The 27,552-nt window shown below is 31.7% G+C and overlaps 1 protein-coding gene across 2 annotated transcripts; it reads left to right on the forward strand.

The window, feature by feature from the left end:
• LOC148606913 (EF-hand calcium-binding domain-containing protein 5-like) lies at positions 1-25,843 on the forward strand. Of its 2 annotated transcripts, XM_088545688.1 has the most exons (21): positions 1-108; positions 2,342-2,945; positions 3,634-3,790; positions 4,682-4,822; positions 7,582-7,737; positions 8,196-8,295; positions 8,741-8,860; positions 9,237-9,857; positions 10,612-10,713; positions 12,406-12,605; positions 13,087-13,243; positions 13,679-13,830; positions 14,676-14,804; positions 15,465-15,637; positions 17,702-17,795; positions 18,258-18,392; positions 19,265-19,521; positions 19,862-20,112; positions 20,929-21,155; positions 22,314-22,416; positions 23,583-25,843. In XM_088545688.1, the coding sequence occupies exons 2-21, from the start codon at positions 2,356-2,358 to the stop codon at positions 23,717-23,719; spliced, it is 4,002 nt and encodes a 1,333-aa protein (XP_088401814.1). In that variant the 5' UTR covers positions 1-108; positions 2,342-2,355; the 3' UTR covers positions 23,720-25,843. The 2 variants fall into 2 exon arrangements, with proteins under 2 accessions (XP_088401814.1, XP_088401815.1); XM_088545689.1 differs by lacking the exon at positions 9,237-9,857.
• Positions 25,844-27,552: the final 1,709 nt, after the last annotated feature.

Raw genomic sequence — 27,552 nt, forward strand, 5'->3', positions numbered from 1 at the left:
TGGAAATAAAACGCTCAAACGACAAAGACAAGCACTTCCTCTTAGCAACGTTGATGGTGGAAACAGTTTCAATGTTCTTGCTTTGAATTAATGAGGAAACTTTTACTGGTACGGCAATATAGAACAAACTAAATAGCATTCATTCAATGCACATAAATAACAATATGTAACAACACCTTTCATCCACATCTACTTACTATATGCATTTATTTTAGCAACGTGTAAACGGTGTTTTCTATCTAAAAAAATCCTTTACAAAGAAACATACATATCCCTTGGTCTAGGGAAGGGTTCCTCTAAACCATGGTCACACTCTGATGCAAGATATGTTCAGGTGCTTGTGAGTACTATGTGCATGTGAAGTGTTTGTGAGTTGCATTGGGTCAGTTTAAATAATTAAGATGCCATCTACTTGGTTGCTGTTCTTCTGGTCAAAATCATTATGCCATCTTCGTAGGTTACAATTATTGTGCTTGCTTGACTTCCTAAAGGTCAGTAGAAGGGAAAACATTTACTCAGAATATGCAATAATTATTTGGACAAAATTGATGTAAGTCTTGCCTTGAAGATATATTCGCTTAAGGGTAATTTCCCATATATTTACATGTATGCACACCCCACTCTTATAAAGTTAACCTACAAAAAATTTTACATAATGAAGCAATTTTGTGATATTACTGATAAATTTGCAACAGTGATAGTCTTTATGAACTACTTTGTGTCACCACTAAGGACTGTTTTTTGCTTTTTCTTCTCTGTTCCTTTTTATTTTCAGTTAATCAATGTTCTGCTTTTCATTTAAAGATTTACATACCTGCCAACTTTTTAAAATCTCCATGGACATTTTTTGGAAGTATTTTGCATGGGTTTTACTGTAGTAATGTATGAATGAGACAACCACTTAGTATTAATGGGATTTTTTTTAATTGAACAACATGTGCATGTTGCACTGTAATAGATTGATGTTTGTAAGCCCATTTTTTTGGGTGGATTCCTCCTAACCTAATTGAAATTCTGCTTTAATTCAAAAATATAAATGAGAAAACATTTATTTTCATTCAAATATATTTCTACTTTTTTAAATGACATTTTACACATTTTCTATTTAGTCCTTTTCTATCAATTGAATTGGAGTCAGTGTCCAGTTTTGAACTTACAGGGGTTTAATTAGAAGGAGATTACATACCTATACCCCAAGTCTTGGACTATGTGACAGTAAAATGCTAATGATATTATGGACATTTAAGCATCTCTTTTTTTCATTAAATGAATGCCATGAGGTTCAGCATATGAGGAAATGTAACAAATATTCAAGAATGATGCTACAAAATTTCCAAAATCATCACTATTTAAAAGGAATAGTATTTCTTTGAACTATTGCAAACAAAACTTTTATACTGCACTGTCGAAATTATAGGAAATGTTAAAAAAAAAAAAATTGAAGACTGCAAGGGACATAACTCGATCATTTTGTACAAACAATTGTAATTTTGTAATTTGTTTACATACATGGTTCAAAAAAATATAGACCAATTAAATTGACATTATTTGTTCAATTATTTGTGGAGTAGAAATGATAATCTTTAAAAAGTTATTGACTGTTCATAAAATAGTGGTAGATCCAATCATCACTGAAAACCATGATCAGCTGGTTGCTCATTGTAGATTATTTACCTGTCGTTAAATGTACCCTTACCTGTTTAGACAGCAATTAATACCTTTTTGTCAGATTTATGACTCTTCTAACGAAGGAAATGTGATTGAAGCATGAATGGAGGGGCTTGAATCCAGAGTTTTATAGGTTATTATAACAAAATGTGGTTTTTGGGACAAATATGACCTGAAAAATTGTGTTAGCAGGTCAAATGGTCAAAATTGTGAAAACACAATTAAATCCTGTAAGTTGGCAGGTATGGATTTATGATAAATAAGAACTATCCTGAAGAAACTAAAATCATACCCCCAATAAGTATCTGAACTACTTAGTCCAATCAAATCTTGGTCAGACTTTTTAGATGTTTCATTTAATGGAATGATATTGCAAGAATTGAAGAAAATTCTCATGCCAGGAACCCCTTTTTTCCTTTTGCAAAATATTTTAGAGCCTATATTATGTATATTAGATCCTTAATTTACATTTTACCATTTGCAGACTTCTCTTCAGTTTAGCTCCCTTTGGGCAGTAATATGAAATAACAAAAAATAATTTCAGTTTATTTTGAAGAAGTGTCATCATTGTGTTATTGATAATTTTCTTGTATAAATGTTTATTTGAGTGATGAATTCTCAAAAGCCTTCTCTGGTGGTGATAAGTCTTAATTATTCAATGCTTATTTTCTAGAAATACGTGTAGATATGGCTGATGTACTGGCTACAAAGCCAGGCTCAGGACGAGCTGGCAGTCCTACGAAGAGAGTATCAGTCACAACACCACAGAGCGCAGGCAGTGGTCGACAGTCTATGACTCCGGCTGGGTCAGACTACATGAAACCAGTTGTTAGAAGTGCTGTCAGAAGATGGAAAAGGTTACATGAACAGAGTATGATGGAAAAACTAGTAGGCATGAGAAATGAGAAGAAAAATAATACTAGAAGTTCTCGAGAAGATGCCAAAAAAATTGCTAGGAGAATTCCTACAGAAATATTGGCTAAGCAGTGGCTAAATGACAATGAAGCCACATTAGAAGTTAGAGCATATCTTGTTGACAAAGTGCTTCCAACATTGATATTAGGAGTAGAAAAGTTGCTTCAAGAAGCAGATAAGAAAGGCTTAACAGAAGAAAATGAAGAGGATCCAAATTTTAACCCCATTAACTTTTTGGCTCAATATCTCCTCAGAAACAACCCTAAATACAGTAACTTCTCAGAAGCTTCACCATATGTTAGAGGTCTGAGAGAAGTGGCAGAGGAATTGAGGAGACAGTTGTTTAATATTGAAGACAATAGGTATGGTAATACATGTACATTTTGTTTCTTTGTAAGAAAGTTATTTGAATAGGTAACTTAATTAACACATTTTAGTATTAAAGTACATGTAAGTGAGTTAATGAACTTTTCACATGTGTTTTTATTGGTATTTTCTCCCAAGAACTTTTATTGGTTAGTATCATTTTTTGTGTTTTATCAAAAGTTTGGTACAAAGGCTCCAACAGGATATTAATATTTTGTCTTGGGTTTGAATATGCATGGTTAGACAATCCCACAAAAACAAATTACCTCTGAAATAATGCTGAATCTCAAATAATTAAAGTTTTCCACTTTGTCAAAAAAATGGCTCCAAAATTATCCAAAATAAGATCAATTAATTTGCAACTGGTAGTCAAAGTGCAGGATATGGTGTTTCTATTCAATATTATACTAATTATTTGATATATTAAATATGTTGGTAATGTCTTGTCCTTTTCTTGTTTTCCTCTGTAAGATTATTGTAACCACAAATTCAAGGGTTTTGTAACATGATTCCAAATTTCCTATTCTAATAAAAATACTCAAAATCTCTATATTAAAAATGAGGTGAGGTAGTTTTGAAAATGACCAACAATATCACTAACACTGTTTCTGGACATTTATCCAGCAACTAATGTAGGTGACCTACAAATGTAACTGTTTTATCTCCAGTTTTCTATAATTTAAGACTAGCTAGAATTAAAGCAGAGGCCAAAAGAAGAAGAGAAGAAAGAGAGAAACTTGAACAAATCAAACAGAAGGAGAGAGAGAGAAGGGAAGCAGCATTCATTGAACAGTTTAAGGAATGGGATTCTTATCCAGATGCTAAAGTGGAACTTTCACTGGTATATTATATATACATTTTTTTGGTACATGTATACATGTATGTAACATGTATTTGATATTTTTGATGTCATTAGCTTTTTCCCAAATATGAAAATGAATACATATACATTGTACAATGTACATGTGTATAACCAAGAAAAATTGTCATCATTTGCTCATTTGCTCATCCTGTTGTCTTCTTTATGTAAATTCTAAATTTTAAAATCAAATTAATTTGTATTTGTATTAAAGATTTCGATGAAACTTACTACCTACATTGTGTGCCCTTGGTTTCAAATTCCTTGTCTATCAAATAGACATATTACTTTGTCTTATATTGATAAGCCTTTTTTTTGCAATAATTTTGTTAGGGGATTTTAATGAGGAGTAAATGATGTTTTACAGTCTATGAAGAAATAACTTCAGTCATGTGATGTGGGTCCACGAAAACATGCATTTTAAGATTCCCTTTATTATATCAAAAGTGAAAGAATCAATCCTTATTATATACCAGTAATTTGAGTATCTAAATACAATGAATATATCATAAAAATTATTGATAACCTTGTGTTATATATTGATTTGTTGTGACATGCATCATTAATTTGATCCTCTGTCCTACATAATAACATCTAATTGAGCTGCCCAGTACTACCATACATGGTGTACTAAGTTACAGCCTTAGATTAATCCTATGAGGAGGAATGACCTGGCCTGTGAAAGCTATATTTTTATATAGCCTGGCTGGCTGAGTGGTCAATTTCAGATGTTGAAAGCAAGCCAAAGTCAGTGGCATAGAATATTTGACAATTAGCGACTTTGAAGACTTCAGTCTTTGATATATCAAAGTTATTTTTGTATTGGTAAACAATTATTTTTAAAACCTTTTTTGAAACAATTTCTTTTTATAGGTTCAGAATGCATTAAGATCATTTGCTGAAATAGCAGAGACAACATTCCCAGATGAAATGAGAGATGCAGCTAAACTTAGCAGGACTTTAGAGGCCACAGATGAAAGTGGCAAGTGCCTTACAGTTAAAGACTTTGCCAAAGTATGTCTAATTCTTAATGTTTTGAATGTATTTTGAAATATCTGCCAGACTGTTTTTAGTTTTAGACATAGTTTTCCTTTCCTCGTTTGTCTACCCCGGACTTGACTTTTTATGAGCAACTCAGCGGGTGTTTCTAGAAAAGCAGAGGACGCTTTATCCTACCGGTGCACCTGGTCCATGCTCCCAGTTTTTAGTGGAGTCTGAGGTGCTCAATTGCTTTTGTATGTATGATTTTAGTTACTTTATGCTCTTTGTTGTGTATGTTGCTGATTTGCTTTTGTATGTATGATTTTAGTTACTTTTTGTTCTTTGTCGTGTATGTCTGTTTTCGATGTCTGGTCTTTGTCCCTGGATTACATTCTTTTGATTACCGCTATAACCTTGGTTCCCTTGATTACTCTTAGCTCACCTTGCCATAGGCCATGTGAGCTATTGCCATCACTTGGCGTCTGTTGTCGTCTGTCATCGTTAACAATTTCTGCAAACATCTTCTCTGAAACTATGAATTAAATTTCCATGAAACTTACAATGACTGTTCCTTAGAGTATCCTGCACAAAATGAATGGTTGGATTTTTGATCAGGTAAAAAACATGGCCACCATTACTAAAAATAGAACATATGGGTCAGACAGCAGATTTTTGCATATATCTCCAAAACTGTTAGGTTTAGCCAAATTCTAACAGAATAAAAGTATTCAGCATAATGAGATTAATCTGTGGTCAAATTTTGGTGAAAATCTGTCGACACATGTTGGAGTTATTGCCCTTTTTGGACGTTTTTTGCTGTTTTTCGATGTTATTACTTTCAAAAATCTTCTCCTCAGAGACTACTATACAGAATTAAATGAAAGTTGGTTTTTTCGTTTTTTAGGGTATCCTTAACAAAATGAATTTTTGGATTTATGATCAGTTTAAAAACATGGCCGCCTTTACTAAAAATAGAACATAGGGGTCTTACAGTAGTTTTTTGCATATACAATGTATCTCCAAAACTGTTAGGTTTGGCCATTATCTTTCAATTGCTGAAATATCCTTATTATAACGCCTACAAAAATTTTCAGGGATCAAAGTTGTCAGAAGACTCCATGTAAGGGTTATTGCCCTTGAGAGGTGAAAAATGACTTTTTTTACAGTTTTCAGCCTATATCTTGAAAACTATGATAGATAGAATGAAACTTTCAATTGCTGAAATGATTCTTATTATAAAGCCTACAAAAGTCTCCAGGGATCAAAGTTGTCTGACGATTCCATATAAGAGTTATTGCCCTTGAAAGGCAAAAAATTACGTTTTTTTGCAGTTTTCAGTCAGTATCTTGAAAATTATAATAGATAGAATGAAACTTTCTATTGATGACATGATTCTCATGATAAGTCCTACCAAAGTCTTCATGGAGTCAAAATTGTCGGACAATTTCTTGCTAGAGTTATTGTCCTTGAAAGGCAAAAATATAACCAGGTGAGCGATTCAGGCTCCCGGGAGCCTCTTGTTTTTATTCTCTTCATTGAGATTGCACATAATTTATTACATAAGTTATTTAAAATTTCTTTTGAATAAATCATTTTCAACAAAAAATTCATTGAACTTAGTATCCAGTTAAATATTTTTTGGAAGACTGTTTAATGAATCAGACGGACATTAAAATGGAAAAAAATCAGGTTTATGGCTTGTTTTGTTTTTGTCAAGAACAGGATAAATGATAAACTCTAATAAACAAAAATCTCCAAACCAGCAAAAGTATTAGCATGTCATTTTTTAATGTCGACTGGAGTTAAAAAGTGAGAAATCATAACCTTCAAACATTCAAAAATTGTATATTGTTTGTTTGTTTGTTGGGGTTTAACGTCTGAGCAGCAATATTTCAGCTATATTCTGACGAAAAAATTGTATAAAATTGAGGTGTATTTTGTAACAGTGAATCAACATTCTCAACAATACCTCTTTTTACCTGAAAATTACAAGACAAGCTACAAAATGAAATTTTTAATATGGCAACAAAAATATGTTTCAGTAGTTTACTAGTAATTTCTGTCATCGCATGCATGCAAACATAAGGCGTACATTCAGCACTTCAGATAATGCTTTAAGGGGGTAGACCTAGGGTAAGGGATACAGCTCTTACAAATCATTAAAATGTTTGTATTCAGCATTTTACATCAATCTAATCATGTAAGCATCAAAGTAACATGGACTGATTTTATTCTGTTTCAAATGAAAGTTTGATTGGTTTTGGTGAAATTGAATATGATACAAACAAATCACTGATTTCATGAGTTAGGTACCTTACCATAGGCCTTCCTTCTTAAGAGATACAAATTTATAGGAGCACAGTACAAGATGTATCCAGTAAATCTACATCCTGCAAGTACAAATTTGAATGCCAACATGTCTTAGTTGAAGTTTGGATTGTAATTTTTCTGGTTACAATCCAGTATGAAATGGAAGAAATAACTGTAATTTCATAATTCATGGAAAAAATTACTTTTGAAAAAACAATCTAGTAGTTTCCATGATGTTAAATTGTTTTAATGTGTCATTGTGTTCTAGATTTATCTCCCTTAATTCATATTGCTAATTAAGGCTGTATGATCATAGAAAGACTCAGACTATCATGATAAATGAAACCTGTTTGAACAGAACTTTATACACCTGTCTAAACTAACCAAATTATTTAATTCAGAGAATGTAGACAGGATTTGTCTGTACTACTGGATCAATGTACTATTATTTTATTTAACTCTATGTTTTCTTTCCTTTCTAGTATCTCAGCATGTTTGTAGATGAGCTGACCAGAGATTTGTTTGATGAGTTCATGAAACATTTGTCCAGATGTGCTGTTTCCTACAGAGCCTCTGCTGAACAGGAGAGTAGAAGGATAGCACTGACTAACTTGTTCCTGTCATGTGACCATAGTGGTGTAAGTTTATTTTCCCCATTATTAGCAAATAAATATTTAAGAAATATGATATGAACTTTTAACCACCATTTCACAATAGAAATTTTTGTCATTTTATATTTTCTTAAGATATTTTTGTCTGATGTGTACTGGTTTCAATTAGTCTACCATTGCACCAGAAATAAAAAATGCTTTGAGGGATTTTTTAATGCCATTTTCCTTCTTTGTTTTTCAATTTAAAAATCTTTTTTTATAGCATGTTTCTTAATGAAAGGAAGCTCCTTTATGTTTTTTATTGCTTTATGATTTCTCATTGCAGAATTTGAAGTGGTTATATAGACACTGTAAAAAGGAGTTTGGGGCATGTCATGTGCTTTAAGCTATTTAATATTTTTTATCCTTGACTTAATTCTAAATGTAACATTGTGGATGGTTTAGTGGAGGTAGACTGAATGTATTGTGTCTATTGTTTCCTTTAGATTGGACTGTTAGACAGACACAGAATTCTGAGTTTGTTTGAGAACTTTTGGGATACAGTTAGAGATGATATAAAGACCCACATTAGAAATCCAAGGAGATGTAAGTTTATTGTATCATTTGATTTTATAATAAGACATTTGAACTATAGGTACACATTTTAATTCACATAAAATTTTAGACAAACTCATAAAAATACGACATGGAAGAACAAACTTCTTTCTCTAGATCATTTGACATTTGATGATATACATGTGCAAATAAAATGCATTATCAAGAAGATTTTTAGAATTAGTATTTATGAGCAAGATAAAGTTTTGATCCTATTATTAAATCTATTACAAAATTTAAGGAGGTAGACCTAGTGTAAGGGACACAACTCTTAAAAATCATTGGAATGCTTGTATTCAGCATTTTGCATCAATCTTATGTAAACATTCAGTTTCAGATGAAAGCATATCACTGATTTCAAGAGTTGTTTCCCATACCTTAGGACTACCTCCTTAAATGTTTCTGCAGTTCAAGAATTGCTTCACTATGTTTTCAGGGCCTGTTGTTGAAGTTGATGAGGCTGAGGACAATTACAGTGATGAGGAAGATTTAGCTCCAAAACAAGTTCAAACTGAACAAACTATTACAGCTACACCACCTAAACCTGAATCAGAAGGTAAGACGTGTTGTCTTTACAAAGTATTGTTTTCTTACAATGACTTGCTGCAAAGAGTATATACCTTTTACAAGGAATACTACCATATGAATTTCAGTATTTGAAATATTGGTTTGTTTTAAAGCAATGATATCATATCTGTATGAACATTTATCGTATGTTCACAATTGTTTATTATTTTTTATATTTTCATGCAGCAAAATTAATTAAATTGTGTGTTTCCACATCTGTTTTTTTTTTTTTTTTTTTTTTTAATTTTAACTTATGTGTATGCTCAATTTAATTTTGCATGATTGTTTTTATAGTTTAGCATGCGATTTGTTCATTTGATTTGTTTGTGTTTATTTTTTGCTCTGTTATATTAAAAAAACAACAGTAAAACAAGAAGTTCAAAAACCTGCATCCCCTCCTCCAAAAGATGATAAAAAACCACCAACACCTCCTCCCCAAGAAGATAAAAAAGAGGACAAGCCTCAAAGTGAAAGTAAACCTGAAGGTGATGAGGCTAAAGAGGAAGCCAAACAAGAGGAGGTTAAATCAAAAACAGAAGATGATCAATCCAAAACTGAAGAAAGCAAACCTGAGGCTTCAAAAGAGGAGGAGAAAGTGCCAACTAATGATGGAAAAGGTGGGGACACTGAACAAAAAACTGAAAGCAAACAAGAAGAAGATACAAAAGAGGAGCAGAAGACTGAAGAGACAAAATTTGAGGTGAAAGAATTGGAACAGAAACCAGCTGAGACAGAAAAGAAAGAGGAACAGAATAAACCAGAGGAGACTACAATTGAAGCAAAGACAGAAGAACAGACAGAGAAACCAGAGGAAAAAGTTGACAAGGTTGAAGAAGTGAAGACTGAACAGAAAACTGATGAACCTGCATCAAAACCAGAGCAGAAGTCTGAGACTCAGGCTGATACTAAGACTGAAACTATAGACCAGACTGAGACTAAACCAGAATCTGAACAAAAAGCTGAAGATGTTAAACTTCAGTCAAGAGGTATACTGTAAACATTCTAAATTTTTGGGTCTACTAATTTTCGCTATTTCACAGTTTACAGAAAAGTATGAAAAATTGATTTTTAACACTATGTAACACTTATCATTTTTCAAACTGCGAAAATTGATACTAGCAAATATGTTTCTTTGACTGAAAATTAGCAATATTGAAAATTAATATGTTTACAGTATTCATTTGTGTAAAGTATTAATTAAAAAAAAAGTAAGAAAACTCCTTGATTAAAACATCAGTTTAGCCTGTCAAGGTGGATAGTCATAAGACTTTTATGTTCGTCATAGCATGTAACCAGGATATACTAAGTAAGTGAATTTAGAAACTGTTGAGATGTTTTATAAGGGGGAAAATGTGACTTGGTTAGACAAATACTAAAACTTGCATAAATAAACTTTTTTTTTAATATATAGCAAGATAAAATTTTATTTTAATCTCAGAAAACAAACTCTTAATAAGAAAAAGACAATAATTTCTGAATTTACTGAGTTTTTGCAAATGCTAATGATTTTCTTCTAAGAAATATATATCTATCCAGATGCATAATTTTAGGTGGTTAAAGATCAAGGTCATTGATACTAAATAAGACTTTTTAGGAATCTTGAAAAATGCTTGTGTTCATTTTTTACTTTAAAAAACAAACTCATCTCTCCTTCATATTTAGCTTTAAATATGCTATAAATTAGGTAATTGTATATAATCATGATTTCAAAACAATGATTTTTTTTTTATCATGTTTCAGAAACAAACAGAGAAAAATCTGATGCCACGGATACAACACAACAGTTGGGAAGTGTCAAGTTTGCTGAAGGGACTACATTTGACAGAGAAAGAACAAGAACAGGTCAGTCTGTGGGATAATTGTAGATTGGTTAGAATGAACAAGAGCAGGTTAGTCTGTGTGATAATTGTAGATTGGATAGAATGAACAAGAACAGGTTAGTCTGTGTGATAATTGTAGATTGGATAGAATGAACAAGAACAGGTTAGTCTGTGCAAGAATTGTAGATTGGATAGAATGAACAAGAACAGATTAGTCTGTGTGACAATTGTAGATTGGATAGAATGAACAAGAACAGGTTAGTCTGTGCAAGAATTGTAGATTGGATAGAATGAACAAGAACAGGTTAGTCTGTGGGATAATTGTAGATTGGTTAGAACAAACAAGAACAGATTAGTCTGTGTGATAATTGTAGATGGATAGAATGAACAAGAACAGGTCAGTCTGTGTGATAATTGTAGATTGGATAGAATGAACAAGAACAGGTCAGTCTGTGGGATAATTGTAGATGGTTAGAATGAACAAGAACAGATTAGTCTGTGGGATAATTGTAGATTGGATAGAATGAACAAGAACAGGTCAGTCTGTGGGATAATTGTAGATGGTTAGAATGAACAAGAACAGGTTAGTCTATGTGATAATTGTAGATTTGATAGAATGAACAAGAACAGGTTAGTCTGTGTGGTAATTGTAGATGGATAGAATGAACAAGAACAGGTCAGTCTGTGTGATAATTGTAGATGGATAGAAAGACCAAGAACAGGTTAGTCTGTGTGATAATTGTAGACTGGATAGAATGAACAAGAACAGATCAGTCTGTGTGATAATTGTAGATTGGATAGAATGAACAAGAACAGGTCAGTCTGTATGATAATTGTAGATTGGATAGAATGAACAAGAACAGGTCAGTCTGTATGATAATTGTAGATGGATAGAATGAACAAGAACAGGTCAGTCTGTGTGATAATTGTAGATGGATAGAATGAACAAGAACAGGTTAGTCTGTGTGATAATTGTAGATGGATAGAAAGACCAAGAACAGGTTAGTCTGTGGGATAATTGTAGATTTGTTAGAATGAACAAGAACAGGTTAGTCTGTGTGATAATTGTAGATTGGATAGAATGAACAAGAACAGATTAGTCTGTGTGACAATTGTAGATTGGATAGAATGAACAAGAACAGATCAGTCTGTGTGATAATTGTAGATTGGATAGAATGAACAAGAACAGGTTAGTCTGTGGGATACTTGTAGATTGGATAGAATGAACAAGAACAGATTAGTCTGTGTGATAATTGTAGATTGGATAGAATGAACAAGAACAGGTTAGTCTGTGTGATAATTGTAGATGGATAGAATGAACAAGAACAGGTTAGTCTGTGGGATACTTGTAGATTGGATAGAATGAACAAGAACATGTCAGTCTGTGCAATAATTGTAGATTGGATAGAAATGATAATTTTCACTATTAAGTGTACATGAGAATTCTATGGCAGAAGTAGAAAATTTGGATGATAGAGTGAAGATATGGCAAAGGATAATTACAAAATTATTCGTAGAAATGCATCCTAAATATTTGAGACTAATTTTCATATATTTTGGACATTATGTCATTATTTAGAAGCAAAAACTGACATCTACAAATAAGAAAAATGTATCCTTTTCAACTTTTTTGAGCAAAAACAATTATCTTCAATGGTTTATTTTATGTAAGAATAGAATTTTAGGCAGACTCATTTTCTATTTAAAATTTCAGCCATGACAGCTCGTAGTCAGCAGTCTGGTACCTCTGCCTTTGATGAGAATGTATTGAATGTCTCCCAGTTTGTTCAGCTAACAGAAACATTCCTCTGTAAGGAAGAAAAGCCAACTGAGGAGGCCTTTAAATTGTTAGGAAGATTTATCAGAGAGGGGTATGAGGAAACAGAAGAAGAAAAGATGGAGAGACTTGTTAAGGTATAATATTAAATTGATGACCTAACTGTTCTTAAATATATACATGACATTTGGTTGTTAGCCCTATTTTGACAGAATTAAAATCTACATAACAATGCTTGTTTTTGAAACTCTTTACATCTATTTGAAAAAAAGATAAAACTAATCCAACAGTTTCATATTTTTTTCTCTTTGCCACTTTTGTCTGTGAATTTATTTTATATTACAAATGACTATTTTTTAAGTATGGTCTTGAAAAATTGAGATTTTTTTCTCTCTTCAAGCAAAATGTCTAATCACATGCAGAATTATTTTAATTTAGGGAACAAAAATTAAATATTATGTTGAATGGATTTTTTGTTGTAAAATCTTAATGCTTCTTCTTTATTCTTCAAATGATATATTGTTCATGAATTCAATACTTTTTAGAGCTACAAATTGCAACATTTGGTCATAGTTGAAAAATTGAAATGCTAACAACGATCAATGATACTTATTTTAGGCCCGCAAAGAAGCACTGTCTTCACAACGTAAACAAATGATGGATCAGTTATTTGAGAAATGGGATAATGATGGATCTGGATACCTTGACCTGGAGGATGTGGAGAATATTATGATGAAATACAAAGATGGACAGGAGAATGAAGCCATAAATAAAGGTTTGAACACCTCCCCCCCCAAAAAAAAAAAAATGATAAAAAAGATAAAATTTATATAGGTAACTGGTATCTACTCTATAACTAAAAACACCATCAAGATAACATATAACAATAATGAATAATTCTTTTCTATGAGTCAATGGTAATTTTTTCTACATTTCCAAATAAACAATCAACAATTTTCTTTTTTACCATAACTAAAAAGAATTGTAAAAGTATATACAGATTATTCTTTTGAAATATCTTTTTATTGGTAACAATCTTTTTTCTTCATTTGTAAAATATGCATGTGTCAATGGTATTGAAAGATCATTTGAATTTTTTTGCCTGATATTTGTAAGGTGAAATCAGTGCCTTTGCTTATCAAACCATAGATGTTTAATGAAAAACTTACACTCATATTATCTTTAATTATATAGTTATATTTTGTTATAGCTAAAGCCAGACTGAAGAAGTCAGCTAAGTATGCCCAAGACAACCGACTAAGTAAGAGAGAATTCAGGACATTTGTCCAAGCTGTTATTGATGAAATCTCTGGAGCTGATACGTTTGACTACTACATAGAGTTTCTTACCAACAGTGTTGAGGTATGTTATACCAACTTATTTTCTACGATACTTTTTGTGTTTTGGGGTATTAAATGAATTTGGCTTTTATTTATTTGCGTGATTTCCACTTAGTCTATTCCATTGAAAGGGACTTAATCCCAGCTATCTATTTTTGCTTGCTCACAAAGTTAGTAAAGATAAATTGCTCATGAAAATTACCCAAGGTAGTTTGTTTACAGTCATGACTGAAAAATCAGAAAATCAGAAAATAGTATTTCTTGATGGAAGGAAAGATTAATTTATCACAACCTGACAAAGGCAAAGAGACTTTATTCAGTGTTATGAAATATGCATGTAAAATGATTTTATTAGCTTGAAGTTAGATTTTTTTAGAGAAAATATTAAGCTTTCATGATTGCTTTTTTCAATGGTTTAGTCTTTTTTATTCTATCTTTTGTTTTGTTTTTTTTTTTAATTTTGATTCCAGCTTGAAATTGATACAGAAGTCTTAAGGCTCAACATATCATTTTTATACTGTGATTCTTTTCATTATATTGAACAATCAAATGTAATTAAGACTTCATATACTGTAAGTTTTGCAATTTAATTTCATGATTATTTTACCAATTTAATTCACACTTTTTATCATACCTCTACTTTAAACATGAGATCACTTACAGATGTTATAGGTCTATTTTTACATGTGTTTCAAAGCTAAACATTTTGGGATTTTCTGTCATGAAAACAAACTTTAAGTTATTATGTTAATTCAGAGAAATTGATTGTTTAATGAAATATACTACATTTAAGAACCTTATGAATATCTGAATTCTAGCAACCATATATTTTTACAAGTTTTTAATTATTGTGTTTAATTTCCACAGAGGACATATGCTGAAAGAATTAGAGGAGAAGCAAGAAAGAAATGGTTACATCAAATTGTCAGTGCTGCAGAGACAAGTGGGGCCAGTATGGAACCAGTCTACAAAAGTATCTTCCATGCCTTGTACAAGGTAAAGCTGTCATGTGAATTTTACACATCCATAGCCATAATAGTGTCAAAAGGAGTAATTTTCACTGGGGAAGCAATCTGATAGGTAGTGCATAATGTATTATCATTGAACTGTGAATTTTTATTGAGAGAATTTACTTCTGACTCAGAAATCTGAGTCAGAACCAAGGAATCAGTTGTTTAATTTCAGTATAAAAGTGGAAAAAGTGTACAGAGAATATGCTATGTACATGTCTGTGCAAGAATTAAACAGGTGGTGATACAACACAACTTGCAAAACAAATTATTACGGAAATGCATTCAAAACAAAACAAAAAATGGTTAGCAGTTAAATCTTTCATTTCCATTCCAAATCTACACTTTATAGTGTATAGAGAATAGAGATAATGTTAAAGATGAACACTGAATGTAATTGTGTAATAGAGTTTTTTACAATTTTATGGGATGAATCATAGTTTATAGTACATGTATATACCGGTACTTCAGTAGCTCTTGGTTGTAAATAATTTCAAGTAAATATCAGTATTGTATAAGGACATTCTTTTATCTTTATATATCTTAAGAAACAGACTTGACTTCCTACTCATTTACCTACCTGAAGTTATATTAAGTCACACATACAATGTTAAACCATGATTATAAATTTGAAGATTTTTGGTAGGATGCTGAGGCCCATGGAAGTGGTAAGAAAATCAGTTCTAACATTGCCATGTTGGAAAGGAATCGGTTTAGTCCAGACCGTGGAGATGTCTGTCTTAGATATGTTGCTGCTACTATTGATGATGCTGATTTTCTGCTCGGCAAAATTCTCTACAAGGATATGAAGGGTATCAGGTAGGTTTCAGAGATGGTTTATGAAATAGTTGAATATACAGTTATTTTCCAAGATAAGTGACTTTTTGCTCCAAAGCAATGACCAAGAGTAAAATATTGGAAAAAAGTAATTATCCATTGTAACCCATGTACATAATAAACCATTCAATGATTTTTTGAAAACTTTATATAACATCTATTTAAACATAACCAATGTTTCGTTAAACTTGGCAGACTTGTTGAGTTTTAACATTAAAAAAAAAAATTCATGACCTAGGGTCCGTAAATTTTGACAGCCTATGCCAGTCATTTGATCAATCTGCAGCAGACAATTGTGTCAGTCTTGCTCAGAATCAGATCGAAAAACTTTTTATAAAAAACTTGTTCATGTACATGTAATTATTTTAAGATAAATATTGGAATTTTTGTTAAAATATCTGAAAGAGTGAACGAGTCTGGTTTCAACCACACATGGACATTCCAACATGTAAACAAAACATTGTATCTCTCAGACTTTTTCATCGCATCAAAAACTGCCAAAAACTTCTGATTGATGACAAAAGAAGTTGATTGTTTATGATAGAAAATCTCAAATACGTTCTGTTTATTGATTTAAATGGGCTTTTGACTTCTGCGTTAAAAAGATTCAATTGGCAAATTAATAATTACAAACTACGACTGATTTGTAGTTATAAGTGCTTTCGTTACCTCTGAAAGATTGGCGGGAAAATGATTGATAGACATCTCAATCTTTTTCTTAAAGCAAAGAGTTCGACATTACTATTGCATTGAACATTTTATTGCCAAGAAAAATAATGTTTTGCATAAATTTGAGAAGATATGGGCCCCTATTAGAAATATTTCAGATATTTGATAACTAAAAATGTGCTTATTAGACTTTAAAATACAAGACAGTATATTTCGTCTTTTCTTATTTCAAATTGTAAATTGAAATGTATGTATTATAGAATGATTGTCTTTTGAGCATGACAGAGTGTGAGAGTGAGAGTTAGTAAGTATGATAAGTGCAGTCTTTCAAATTAATATAATATAGTGAGGATTATCTACATGTTTATAAAACCCCATTACACTCTAATCAGGTAGTGATGTAGGGGAATGTTGTAAAACCCTGACTATATTAAAAAAAAAATAAAAAATTTAAAAAAATCTTTTCCTTAATAAAGCAAGTAATAAATGTATGAAAATTGTCCGAGTCACTTCAAGTAATTCACTTATGCAAAGGGGATTCATGTGTACCATTAATTCAATTATGCAATCAACTAATCAGTTACAGGTAAATCACAGTCGCAGGTGGCTGCACATTGGCTAAAATTGACATGCACCTGTCAATCAATTTCCAATAAACAATTAGGAGACTGGTAGACAGTATGTTTATACACTAATAAAACCACGCAGGCTGAAATTTATAAGGATTAACAATTTTTTATGTCTGATATTGCAAAATTTGTCGGTCAATCACCAGCATTTTTTACCGTTTTTGGACCCATGTTCATGACATCACAATTCAGACCATCCTTCGTTTATGACTACATTGTTCTTCTACATGTATGAACATGTGGCATTTGTAGCACTTCACTATATAGGAGTTAGCATTTAAGTACTTTTGAATTCTCTGTCTAAGAATGAAGCAATATTAATTAAATATGTATAAGGTGTGGCACACAAAGAAAAAAATGCAGATATTTTATTGCATTATCTAAGTATTTATAACTACACCACAAATGTAAATAGCTTCTCAGTTTCTAGATTTATTGAATATATGAGGTAAAATGAGCAAATCATGAAAATGATGTGCCACCCATTGCCTGATTCTTACACAGAATGGTAATTAAAATCTTTGCTCTAAACAGTTGAAGATGAAACTAAACTTGAAGACTAGCTACTAAAATTATTCTTCTTGTTGGAAGATGTGATGAAATATTAAATATATATGAATGAATTTGAATTGGTATGAGCAAATGCATAATTTTTATTGATTTTTAAATGTTACATCTAATATTATTTGAGAATGCATTGCAAAACTTAACACCAACAACATATCTAATGCTGTTATGTTTTTGACAGCTTCGCAGCAGTAGAAAGGGGCCAACCTATCCATGTGCCTAGAGTTGCAAACCATGGCAATATACAGTTTTGGAACCCATACAGACTTCCAGAGGTTTGTTTTCGTGAATTAAAATTAAAAAAAAATTAGTTGATTATTCAGCTTCATAAGCATCTTGTATCTAGAGTGAAACAAAGCAGGAAAACTTTGTCTGTACAAAATAAAAGCATATTTATTGGAACATCTGACATGCTTATTTTTGTACGTGAGCTATATACTGCAATTAATTTGTGGGTCTACAAGATTGCTCTAGTATTCAATACCAAATGACAAAATGAGATCAACAACATTATTGACAAGTATTTAGACCAGTATGACTGAATGCCACAATTTGACTTCCCTTTTTAATTGCCAGACGAAATAAAATTTTGTTGGGCATTGTCATTTATCATTCTCACTCATTCACGTTTTTCCATTTATTCATTTTACATAGTATTTTGAAAATTCTTCGTAAATGAAAAGTCAAACTGAAATATTTCCATTGTATTTGATCATGTTTACACATATTATTTCCAGGACAGAGAGGGTTCATTCATTACTGTACCACTGAAAGACAAGAGGAAGAGAGTATTTGGTTTGATTGGTATAGATACACTGAATGACAGACATACAAAGACAATTTTCATTACCCATGAAATTCAGTATTTCCAGGTTAGTATTCATTTACTATAACCATCTTATTATAAGTTTTCTATTAAGGCTTAAGGAGGCTTGTGGGTCTTAATATTCGCTAGTATGTTTCCATTGAGATAAGGATTTTAAATTTTTTGGAATTGTTGGTAGGTATAGATTATCGCTATGTTGTTTAAATCCTTTTGATCTTGCTATACGATAATTTTCAATCTCATGCCAGTCGAGTGAGAATGAAAATTATTGTTAGTTTCTATGTCCTCGCATGACATACAAGCAACAGCATAGGAATATATGACGACCCAAATAACCATCTGTTTGTGTACTGCATATGAAATAATGGCTAATTTGTGGCAATATTTTCTAGTCTACAATGGAAAATGATAAAATACAGTAACTTACCTGATTAAAATGAATAAATCCCAAAATTATTTAACAAATTTTAAACGCGATTGTCATAGTTAACTGATTTTTTTCAAAAAATGTGTATACAGCTGCACAACATACGTGACGTCACATAGCACGTCGCTGAAAATTTTGCAGTGCTTATAAAACTTACAAATTTAGGTCAAGCAAACTGAAATAATACCTTACAATTCAGCAAAAAAGCGATAAACAGATTATTAAATATTTGTTCAACTTGCAGGAGTTTCTCATGCTCATCTCGTCTCCCGCTCGATGAGATCAGCATGAGAAACTCCCTCTCATTGAGAAAATATTAAATGATCTAATATCTTCTTACTCTTTAAAATCAGTATGGATTTTAAGTTCAAGAACTACAAATAGAATATATACTTTCTTGTACATTCAGATATTGAGACTTAATTTATTCATGATCACACAAAGCCCTTTTCATCTCTGAGTTTCTCCAAAATTTTAACTTTCCATTTTAGGGTATTGCCAAGTCATTCAGCATTGCCTACCACCACATTGACATGAGAAAGAAACTGCTAAGAATAACTGAGAGTGCAGTGTCCTGGATCCATCGTCGAAATCCTCATGTCCATGAAATCTCAACATACATGGTAGAACCAGATAGTAAAGAGAAATTAGATTATGTTTTGAGGAAGATGATGTACACAGATCTCAAGGGCAATGTCCAAAATATGATAAACCCACCCAGATTAGAAAGAAAAGATAATCTTTTCAGGTAAATTGTTGATGTGAATATATATTTTATATCCATTTTCAAAATATCAATGAAAACTCAAATTATAGGAAACAACCAAATAAATTTCATGTTTTTTTTCTACCTTTTCCTTTTTTTCCTCTACCTTTTCTATAATTTATGTTTCAACAATTGACTATCGCTGGGTAAATGTAAAAATGATACTAAATCATAAAATTTCATAAGCATTTGCATTATCAATCATTTACAGTGTGTTACAGATTTTTGCTGGAATGTAACCATGTAGGCAGAAAACTCAGAATTAATTACATAGAAATGATGTATTAAATATCTACATGTATATTATTTCAACTATAAACAGGGATTATTTGTTCAAGACAGTAGACACTTCAGAGAGTATATCTGCTGATGCTTATGGTGAGAGACACTTGGCATTCCCTCTCCGTGATGATGCTGGAAAAGCCATTGCTGTTGTTGATATCAGTATAGGAGAGACCAAAATACTACCAGCCCATGAAAACAAGGAGGTACAAAGAATGCTTAGACTGTTACAGCAGGCTCACAAAGAAATTACCAGAGAGTTTGCTGGAGATGATAAGAATATTGTGCTAGGTATGTTAAAGTTATAAATGTGTAAACATAAGTTTTGAAGTAGAAACAGGAAACATCCCAGTGAGCCTGATAGGACCAGATATGATGTTCTGTTATGATGTTAAAAATGATGTTATTCTGTGTATTGGAGTGTCACAGTTGATTTGGCAAAACATTGTCATTCATAATCACTTAATATCTGTTAATATCACACCAGTAACCTGAGACTGAAAATGATTGAACTTCAGTACACTTGTTACTAAAAAAAAATTGCTAAAATTATTAAATTTAAACATCTTGTACAATTATATATAGTGTCTAGATTTTTGTCTGCCAGAAGCTTTTTATTACATTCCTTGAAACGTTCATGTTTCCCATTTTAGCATTTGTGCATTGTTTATTGAGCATTTACACATTGTATTGTGTTTGTTTAGACGCATGATAAATGCATGATAGGAGTGTATGTGTAGACACACACTCAGAGTGTTCGTTTAAATGCACATAAATGCAGAGCATTCTTTTAAACGCACACTTGGAGCATATGTTTAAACCCAAAATAGAAGCATTCGTTTATTTTTGTGCTTTCATTATTTCCTTTATTCAAGCGTTATTTTTGTATTTTTTAGCTATTATTTTTTTATTTTCATTAATTCTATTTTCGATTTTTACTTTCTTCATCAATATTTGTTAATATTATTTTCCATCATTTAAACACACACTAAGAGCGTTTATTTATCGTGTGTTTATCATGCGTGTGGTGAAGCTCTCCTTAATTAGACTGACTATTTTGATAAATACTTTTACTTGATTTGATAAAAATATTTTGTTTGCCAACAGAGGCTGAGAGAGATGATGAGAACAGGATGGATATAATGTTTGACAGACTCATGTTAATGGAACTCCGTGAAAATGTTTCTAAGATTGATGCCAAAGCCTTCGCTGAACTGAAGAGTTACAATGACCCACCAAAGATAGTTGCCAAAATTGTCAAAGCAGTGTGTGCAATATTCAACCTAGATAAAGTACAGAGTGGTGAATTAGATGATTGGGGTGTCCTTAGAACAGTAAGTCAACAGTTGATATTAGTTTATTGAGAAAGTTATTGTAATTATGTTTTTGGCTAGTTCATCATAGTAATACCAACTGACAATCAAAAACCAGGCAGTCAATCTGGACAAAAACTGTAGGTGCCTGTGATATTCTTTGAAGACAAAAGAAAAGTGAAAAGTCACAAGATAACATTGTTGCTCTGTATTTTATTTATTTATCTTTTATTGCATTATGTGTATATATGTTTACAAATAAATTCAATAATAGTACAGTAATGAATAAGAGTCTCAGGTCAGAAAATGATTTTAAAAAATTGGTGCACTATAGGGAGTTGTGGGGCAGAATGTACATGAATATTATTATTTCCACTTAAACATCCTTGAAACCTTTGTTCGGTTGATTTGCACGTGCATGTACTTAATTTCTGCTATTAAAAAATAGGAAACACTCAGTTTGTCATGACAATGCACTACCATTGGAGTCATTTTTGTACACATGGTACTTTTCTGAAAATGGTTATGTATCTTCTGTGCAAATACAGTCCTTGAACTGATCCGTGCAACGATTTGATGGATCGATGACCATTGACTGATTGATTGCTGATGGATTGATGGCCGTTGACTGATTGATCGCTGACGGATTGATAACTAATGACCGATGACCAATCTGATCACAATTTTGTTATGTAAAATGATGTAAGATCTGTTTTAGATAAAAGAAATGTAAAATTAAAGTATAAATCAATGTTTAAATCTATTACATTTTTAAATATTCGTGTTAAATTGACAAAGAAAACAACAAAAACCGTAAAATACATTGACCGCTCTGTGGTCACGTGATGCGATCACTAGTTAAATGGATCGGTTTGATGGATCGATGACTGACCGGAAACTGATTGGTGATTGATGACCGATCGCAATTTTTGTTGCACGGATCGGTTCAGGTACTGTACATACTGAATATTACAAGACAAAATCTATATCACATGTTGTTTCACCCTGAGACTCCTATATCACCTCGCAGGCCAGTGGCCCTTGGGCTGATATAGGAGTCTCTGGTTGTTAAAGCATGTGATACAGATTTTGACATGTAATATTCAGTATATATCGCACCAACAGTGTTGTCAAGAATACATTATAAGTAAATATCTATATAGTGATAATTTTTTTCAGTACATTAATGCAGATTTGTTACAAAAGATAACCCAGTATGATCCTACAGCTGCTGAGGACCATGAACTTATACCTCCTGAAAAAATTGAAGTTTATCTCAAAGGTATGTGTGTATAAGTAATCACATAGGTTATATACATTAAAATCCTACTATTTCTTGATTTTACTTATTTAATGAAGAAATAACCTCATCTTCAATAGTCAGCAAAAACAAATAGTTAGATAAGCAGGAAGTTATTATGGAGTAAAAAAATAAAATGCTGAAAAAGTAAAAAATCATGTTTTTGCACACACCAATGCACCTCTTTTACAACCAAAATTGTATAGAATCAGTACTTAAGTGCTGTTGTGTTTTCTTTGTAGATAGAGAGTTGAAATGTAACTTAATATCTAACACATGTAGTTTTTTTCTTATGTCAGATTAAGAGGTTTTTTTTTTTCATTATAAACATGACAACTAATTTCCCCGAATATACAATGACCCACATTCACGGGTTTGACTATGCCTTGGGACTGTGTAAACGCTTTGATGCTTTACACTGTCCATGAGAGACCCCAAACGATAGCCAAGGATGTTAAGAAACCCCTCAGTCCGTCATGTTTTACACATATGAGTGCAAACCGGGCCTAACATTATTGAGTATATACGTTAGCACAAAAAGGAAAATTAAACCAAGTATAGGAACAGTCAGCGTCACTCATATCGTGCAAATGATTGGCTAACACGGTGTTACGAAAGATTTTTTGCGATTTTAGTGGTTTATATCCACAAAAACAGTCAAATTATCTCCCAGAAGCAACGATGTTCTAGCTTTATAATGCATGAAATGAAGGATGTAACGGATATACAGAAAGTGAATCTTTTTCAACTTTATTTTATAGTGTTATTTAATCAGAAGCACCGAAATTGTCAATTTATTGAAGCTTTTATTTTATTTTTTTAAAATGTATATTATAGTAGTTTCTGCATATTTCCATAAATTGTTTAAGGAAGTTAAAGTTATTTTACAGAGAGAGATAATAATAATTTTTGTTATAAATACTCTTTAGCTTTTATTAGTACAGTCAAGAAAACCACAGAAATTACTACCCCATGAACAATAAATAGTTCAGTCACAATATTTCTAAAATACTGAACTTTTATTTGTGCTACATACTACTAGCTAGATAGGTTGAATATCTTTTCTTCATAGAACTTTGATATTCAATTATAATAAGTAATATTTTTACACTGAATTAACTCTAATATTCAAACTGATTTATTTTCAGATGTACCACATGGAGAAGTGTCTAAGTTTGGATCAGTTCCTGCACAACACATGTATAACTGGGTGTTTGTTTGTATTTCACTAATTGAACATACTCTCAAGATGAGGGAAAATGACAATAGCAGGGTGCTGAAATAGATAAATGATAAGACTGATATTTTGAAGTGCATTTCTACTCTTAATGTGTTTAGGCCATGGGAAATTTTTTTGCCTCTTTTTCTTCAAAGTTACAGCAGCAAGTTAACTAATAATTCTGGGTTATGAAATCTAATCCATTCATTAGTCAATAATGACTACTAAGGAGCAGCCAGTTGCCCTTCAATTAAAGCAAGTGTTTTCCATGGTCTAATCTCTTAAGGAATACCACTGAATAAGAAAATGTGTAGAAGTTCTATGCAACTTTATTATATGACCATAAAAAGATGTTGATCTTGTAATGTTATGGTAGTGTCATCAGTGTAAGACAACAACATGAACATAGGTTTATAGATAATTTTTAAATTAAACCACAAGGTTCCACACCATAAAAGAATAGCTGGGATTTATTTATGGGGTTATGACCCTATCCATTTATGAAGAGTCCAAAACAAGACTGGACAGGGTTAACCTCTGAAGCATACAGTTCCTGAACCAATCTGTGCAACTATTTGACAGATTAATGACCGATGATTGAATGATTGCTGACCAAAAACCAGTGACAGTTGACCAACCTGTTTTCACTGTTGTTATGTAAAATGACATATGATTGAAACAAATCAAAGTGCCATATTAAAATTTACTTTGAGCTTAAAATAATAAATCAACTTTTTGTATTTCATTAAGAATAGTAAATAGTAAATTCAATAGACAAGTAAATGAATTAATGTCTGAATGTATATAATTTAGTATATGTGTGTAAAAATGGAAATCCAAAACATACCGATCCTTAAAATATATAAACCGTTTATCGGAAGTGATCACCCATCACATGGATTGGTTTGACGGATCTATGACTGATCTGAAACTGATCCATGAACGATGAATAATCGCACAGATTGTTTTAGGGACTGTAAAAAGCTGTGCCTTACAAGAGCATTATATTTTAACTTTATTTTGAATGTAATATGTTTTTTGTCCATTTTCGAGATAGCCTTCTTTTCTTTAACCTTGCAGTAGTTTTTTTACAAGTCTTTTTATGAATTTGTTTAAAAATATGTGCTATTTGAATTGAAGAATTGTCTCCGTCCATGTAAATATCTTTAAAATGTTTTTAGCAGTTGATTTTGTTACACAACTGCCTTGTATTTATAAGTGTCCTTATTTATTCTAATATCTGTGATATCAGAGGTCAAAAGGTCAAGCAAAGTTTGAGTCTACTTGATTTCTTTGTGGTTTCATATTTCATATTGACAAGTTCACTTTGAAACTCTCAACTTGCAAATTTATTTTTAGTAGTCATGTTCAAATATCAAATTAAGTTTGAAGAATTAATACTAGTAAGCTATGTTGAAGAAGTACCTGAAAAGCTCAGACTCAGAGAATTTTCTTAGACAATAACTAAATTTTTATAGCATCATTATAACTAAAAAGAGGTGAGAAGCTCATTTTGTTTGTTCTTTTTAATTACTTATAATTGTAGTTTTAAAAAGTGTCAAAATTAATATGACATGATATTGTATTATTTTCTACAAAAGATTTATGTGATATTTTTGTGGCGATAGTAGACTATATGATCCACTTTGTCATACACAGAAAGAACTTCACAAAAAGTTGTCATTTATCAATACAGTCTATTTATTTCAACAGTTGTTAAGTTTATAGGTAAACATTTTGGAGTTGTTTCAAATGTTTGACTTTGAGTAATATGCTTGTCCATTATTTCAGTGGTGGAATGATTTATGGAAAAAAAGGGAACTCGGAGGTGTTAGAGTGAAACCAAGAATGTATTTAAATAGAAGGTTGTTCTGCAAAAAATAAACGAACACAAGTTACAAATGCCAATGAAATTAACCAAAGAATTAATTAATAGTCTGGCCAAACAAAACCCTTTGTTATATAAATGATTTCATTCCATCGCCAAAACAAAATATCCAGTAACATATTTTTAAGCAATATAATTGAAAAAATGAAATGACTAAAGCTATAACACAATTATTGTTGGTAAGTTCTGCATACATGTACTAATACAATATTTGAAAATAATTGGTTTTATACCAGAGAATGCAAAATATGTTATTTGTTGAATGTTGGAAGATCTGATTTATTAAATATTTAAAAACTTAATGCATGTTTAATGGTCACAATTTCTTAAAAAAAAAAAAACATTTGAGTTAAGTGTAAACAGTACTATCTCTAAAAAAAGATAGCCGACGGAGTAAAATTTTGTTCCTTTTTACTTCTAAGTTTCTACATTTCTTTCAAGAAAATAACACATGGCACGCAATTTTGAAGGTTCCGATAAAGTTATTTTCGAACACAATTCCAAGTTATCGATATTGATTTTTCGAATGCGACTAAGTTATCAGTATTTGGCCAATCGGGAAAAAGAACTGTGACCAGGTGACTTGTGTTTCCATAGGAAGAGCATCCTTAAGGTCAAAGGGTAAAAAGCGAAGCTATACTGACTGTGTCAGAAAAACTCCATATACGCCGAAGCAGCAAGAATGTAACTACATATGAAAGGATAGTTGACACTTGAAAAGTCAGTCGTTGCGTTTTTCATATTAGCTTCATTGAAAGCTTTCTACTTTTGCTCATTTTGAACTTCTCAGTGGTGGATACAAGTGGCCGGGTACAGGGGTTTGCACTACTCCTTTTTATAGGAAAATTGGTTATTTCCTTGTGTAATATTGACAAAAAATGGCAAATAATGTTCCAGCACCCCCATTTTATAGGAACCCCAGCTGGCACTGCTCCTTTTCAAAGTGTCAGGATCCACCCCTGCTTCTGTGTCTGCTCTGTCTTATATTTCGCAAAGTGATATTTCAAGGATTTTTTAGGAAAGATAAGATGAAGATGATTGCCCACTTTTGCACTATTTTTTGATGAAACATCTTTTATTATATAAATGTGAAAATATGGAGACACTGCTTAGGTCAGGAAACACGATATCCATAAACTAGACCAAGAAACCAGATAAACAAAATAATACACATTAAGTAAAATATACAAAGAAACTAAAGAAAAATGAACAACCCGACTCTCTTGAAGTTTGGGAGTATTAGTACGTGGGCTGAGATAACCCCCGTGCACCGCCACTCATCAACCAAACTATGATTTTCTGCTACCCTTATACCTCCCATTTACGAATCTTTTTGTTGCCAAAAAATAAACAGAAGTATTTTTGTATTTTTTGTCTATTTTTTTATACCTCGTTGAGGCAAAAATCCATTTTTTACCCTTTTTTTTTTGTTCTTCGAAAATCTGTCCACAAAAGGAAGTCAATAGGCATATATAGGTATCAACATGTAGCCTAATGTCTCGGCTTTACATTGGTATCAAGAAAATGGCGGTAACACTAAGGGTTTTTAAGGAGTAAAATGAAAAAAAATGTACCCCTACCCAACCGAAAAATCACTTCAATTGATATACTTTTCAATGTCAAACTCCCTAAGTATTTATACTTCAGTAAAAAATTGCTTATTTGGTATTTTCTGTTTAGTATTTTCACAAATAATACTTCTGGAGTTCTTTTGATGGCTTGTGGTGATTTTCGTCGTCCGAATTATAAAAAAAAAAAAAGCAAAAAAATCGGTTTTTCGATTTTCCCGTAAAAAGTCGCATAAATTCGACTCTACAAATTATTTCTCCTCTAAAACATCTCAAATTTGGTATCATTCGATAGATAGATAGATTCACTGATAATTAAAAACAAAAAAAAAAATTAATGAAGATAATAAAGAATGCACATTGTGGGAAATATTTATGTTCTTTCATACATGTCTGATAAAGTCTCAAAGCAATATGCGTCGAGTCCACCTAGCACTATCCCA

This window comes from Perna viridis, chromosome 9, assembly GCF_037379345.1.
Source record: "Perna viridis isolate PV_CMFRI_1.1 ecotype Kerala chromosome 9, ASM3737934v1, whole genome shotgun sequence".
Taxonomy (NCBI): Eukaryota; Metazoa; Mollusca; class Bivalvia; order Mytilida; family Mytilidae; genus Perna; species Perna viridis.

Bases quoted from the DNA above. Each gene is read 5' to 3' on its own strand.
- LOC148606913 (XM_088545688.1), top strand. From the start codon at position 2,356: ATGGCTGATGTACTGGCTACAAAGCCAGGCTCAGGACGAGCTGGCAGT. The intron at 8,296-8,740 runs GTAAGTTTATTG...CTATGTTTTCAG, and splicing joins CATTAGAAATCCAAGGAGAT to GGCCTGTTGTTGAAGTTGAT. The intron at 9,858-10,611 runs GTATACTGTAAA...ATCATGTTTCAG, and splicing joins TGTTAAACTTCAGTCAAGAG to AAACAAACAGAGAAAAATCT.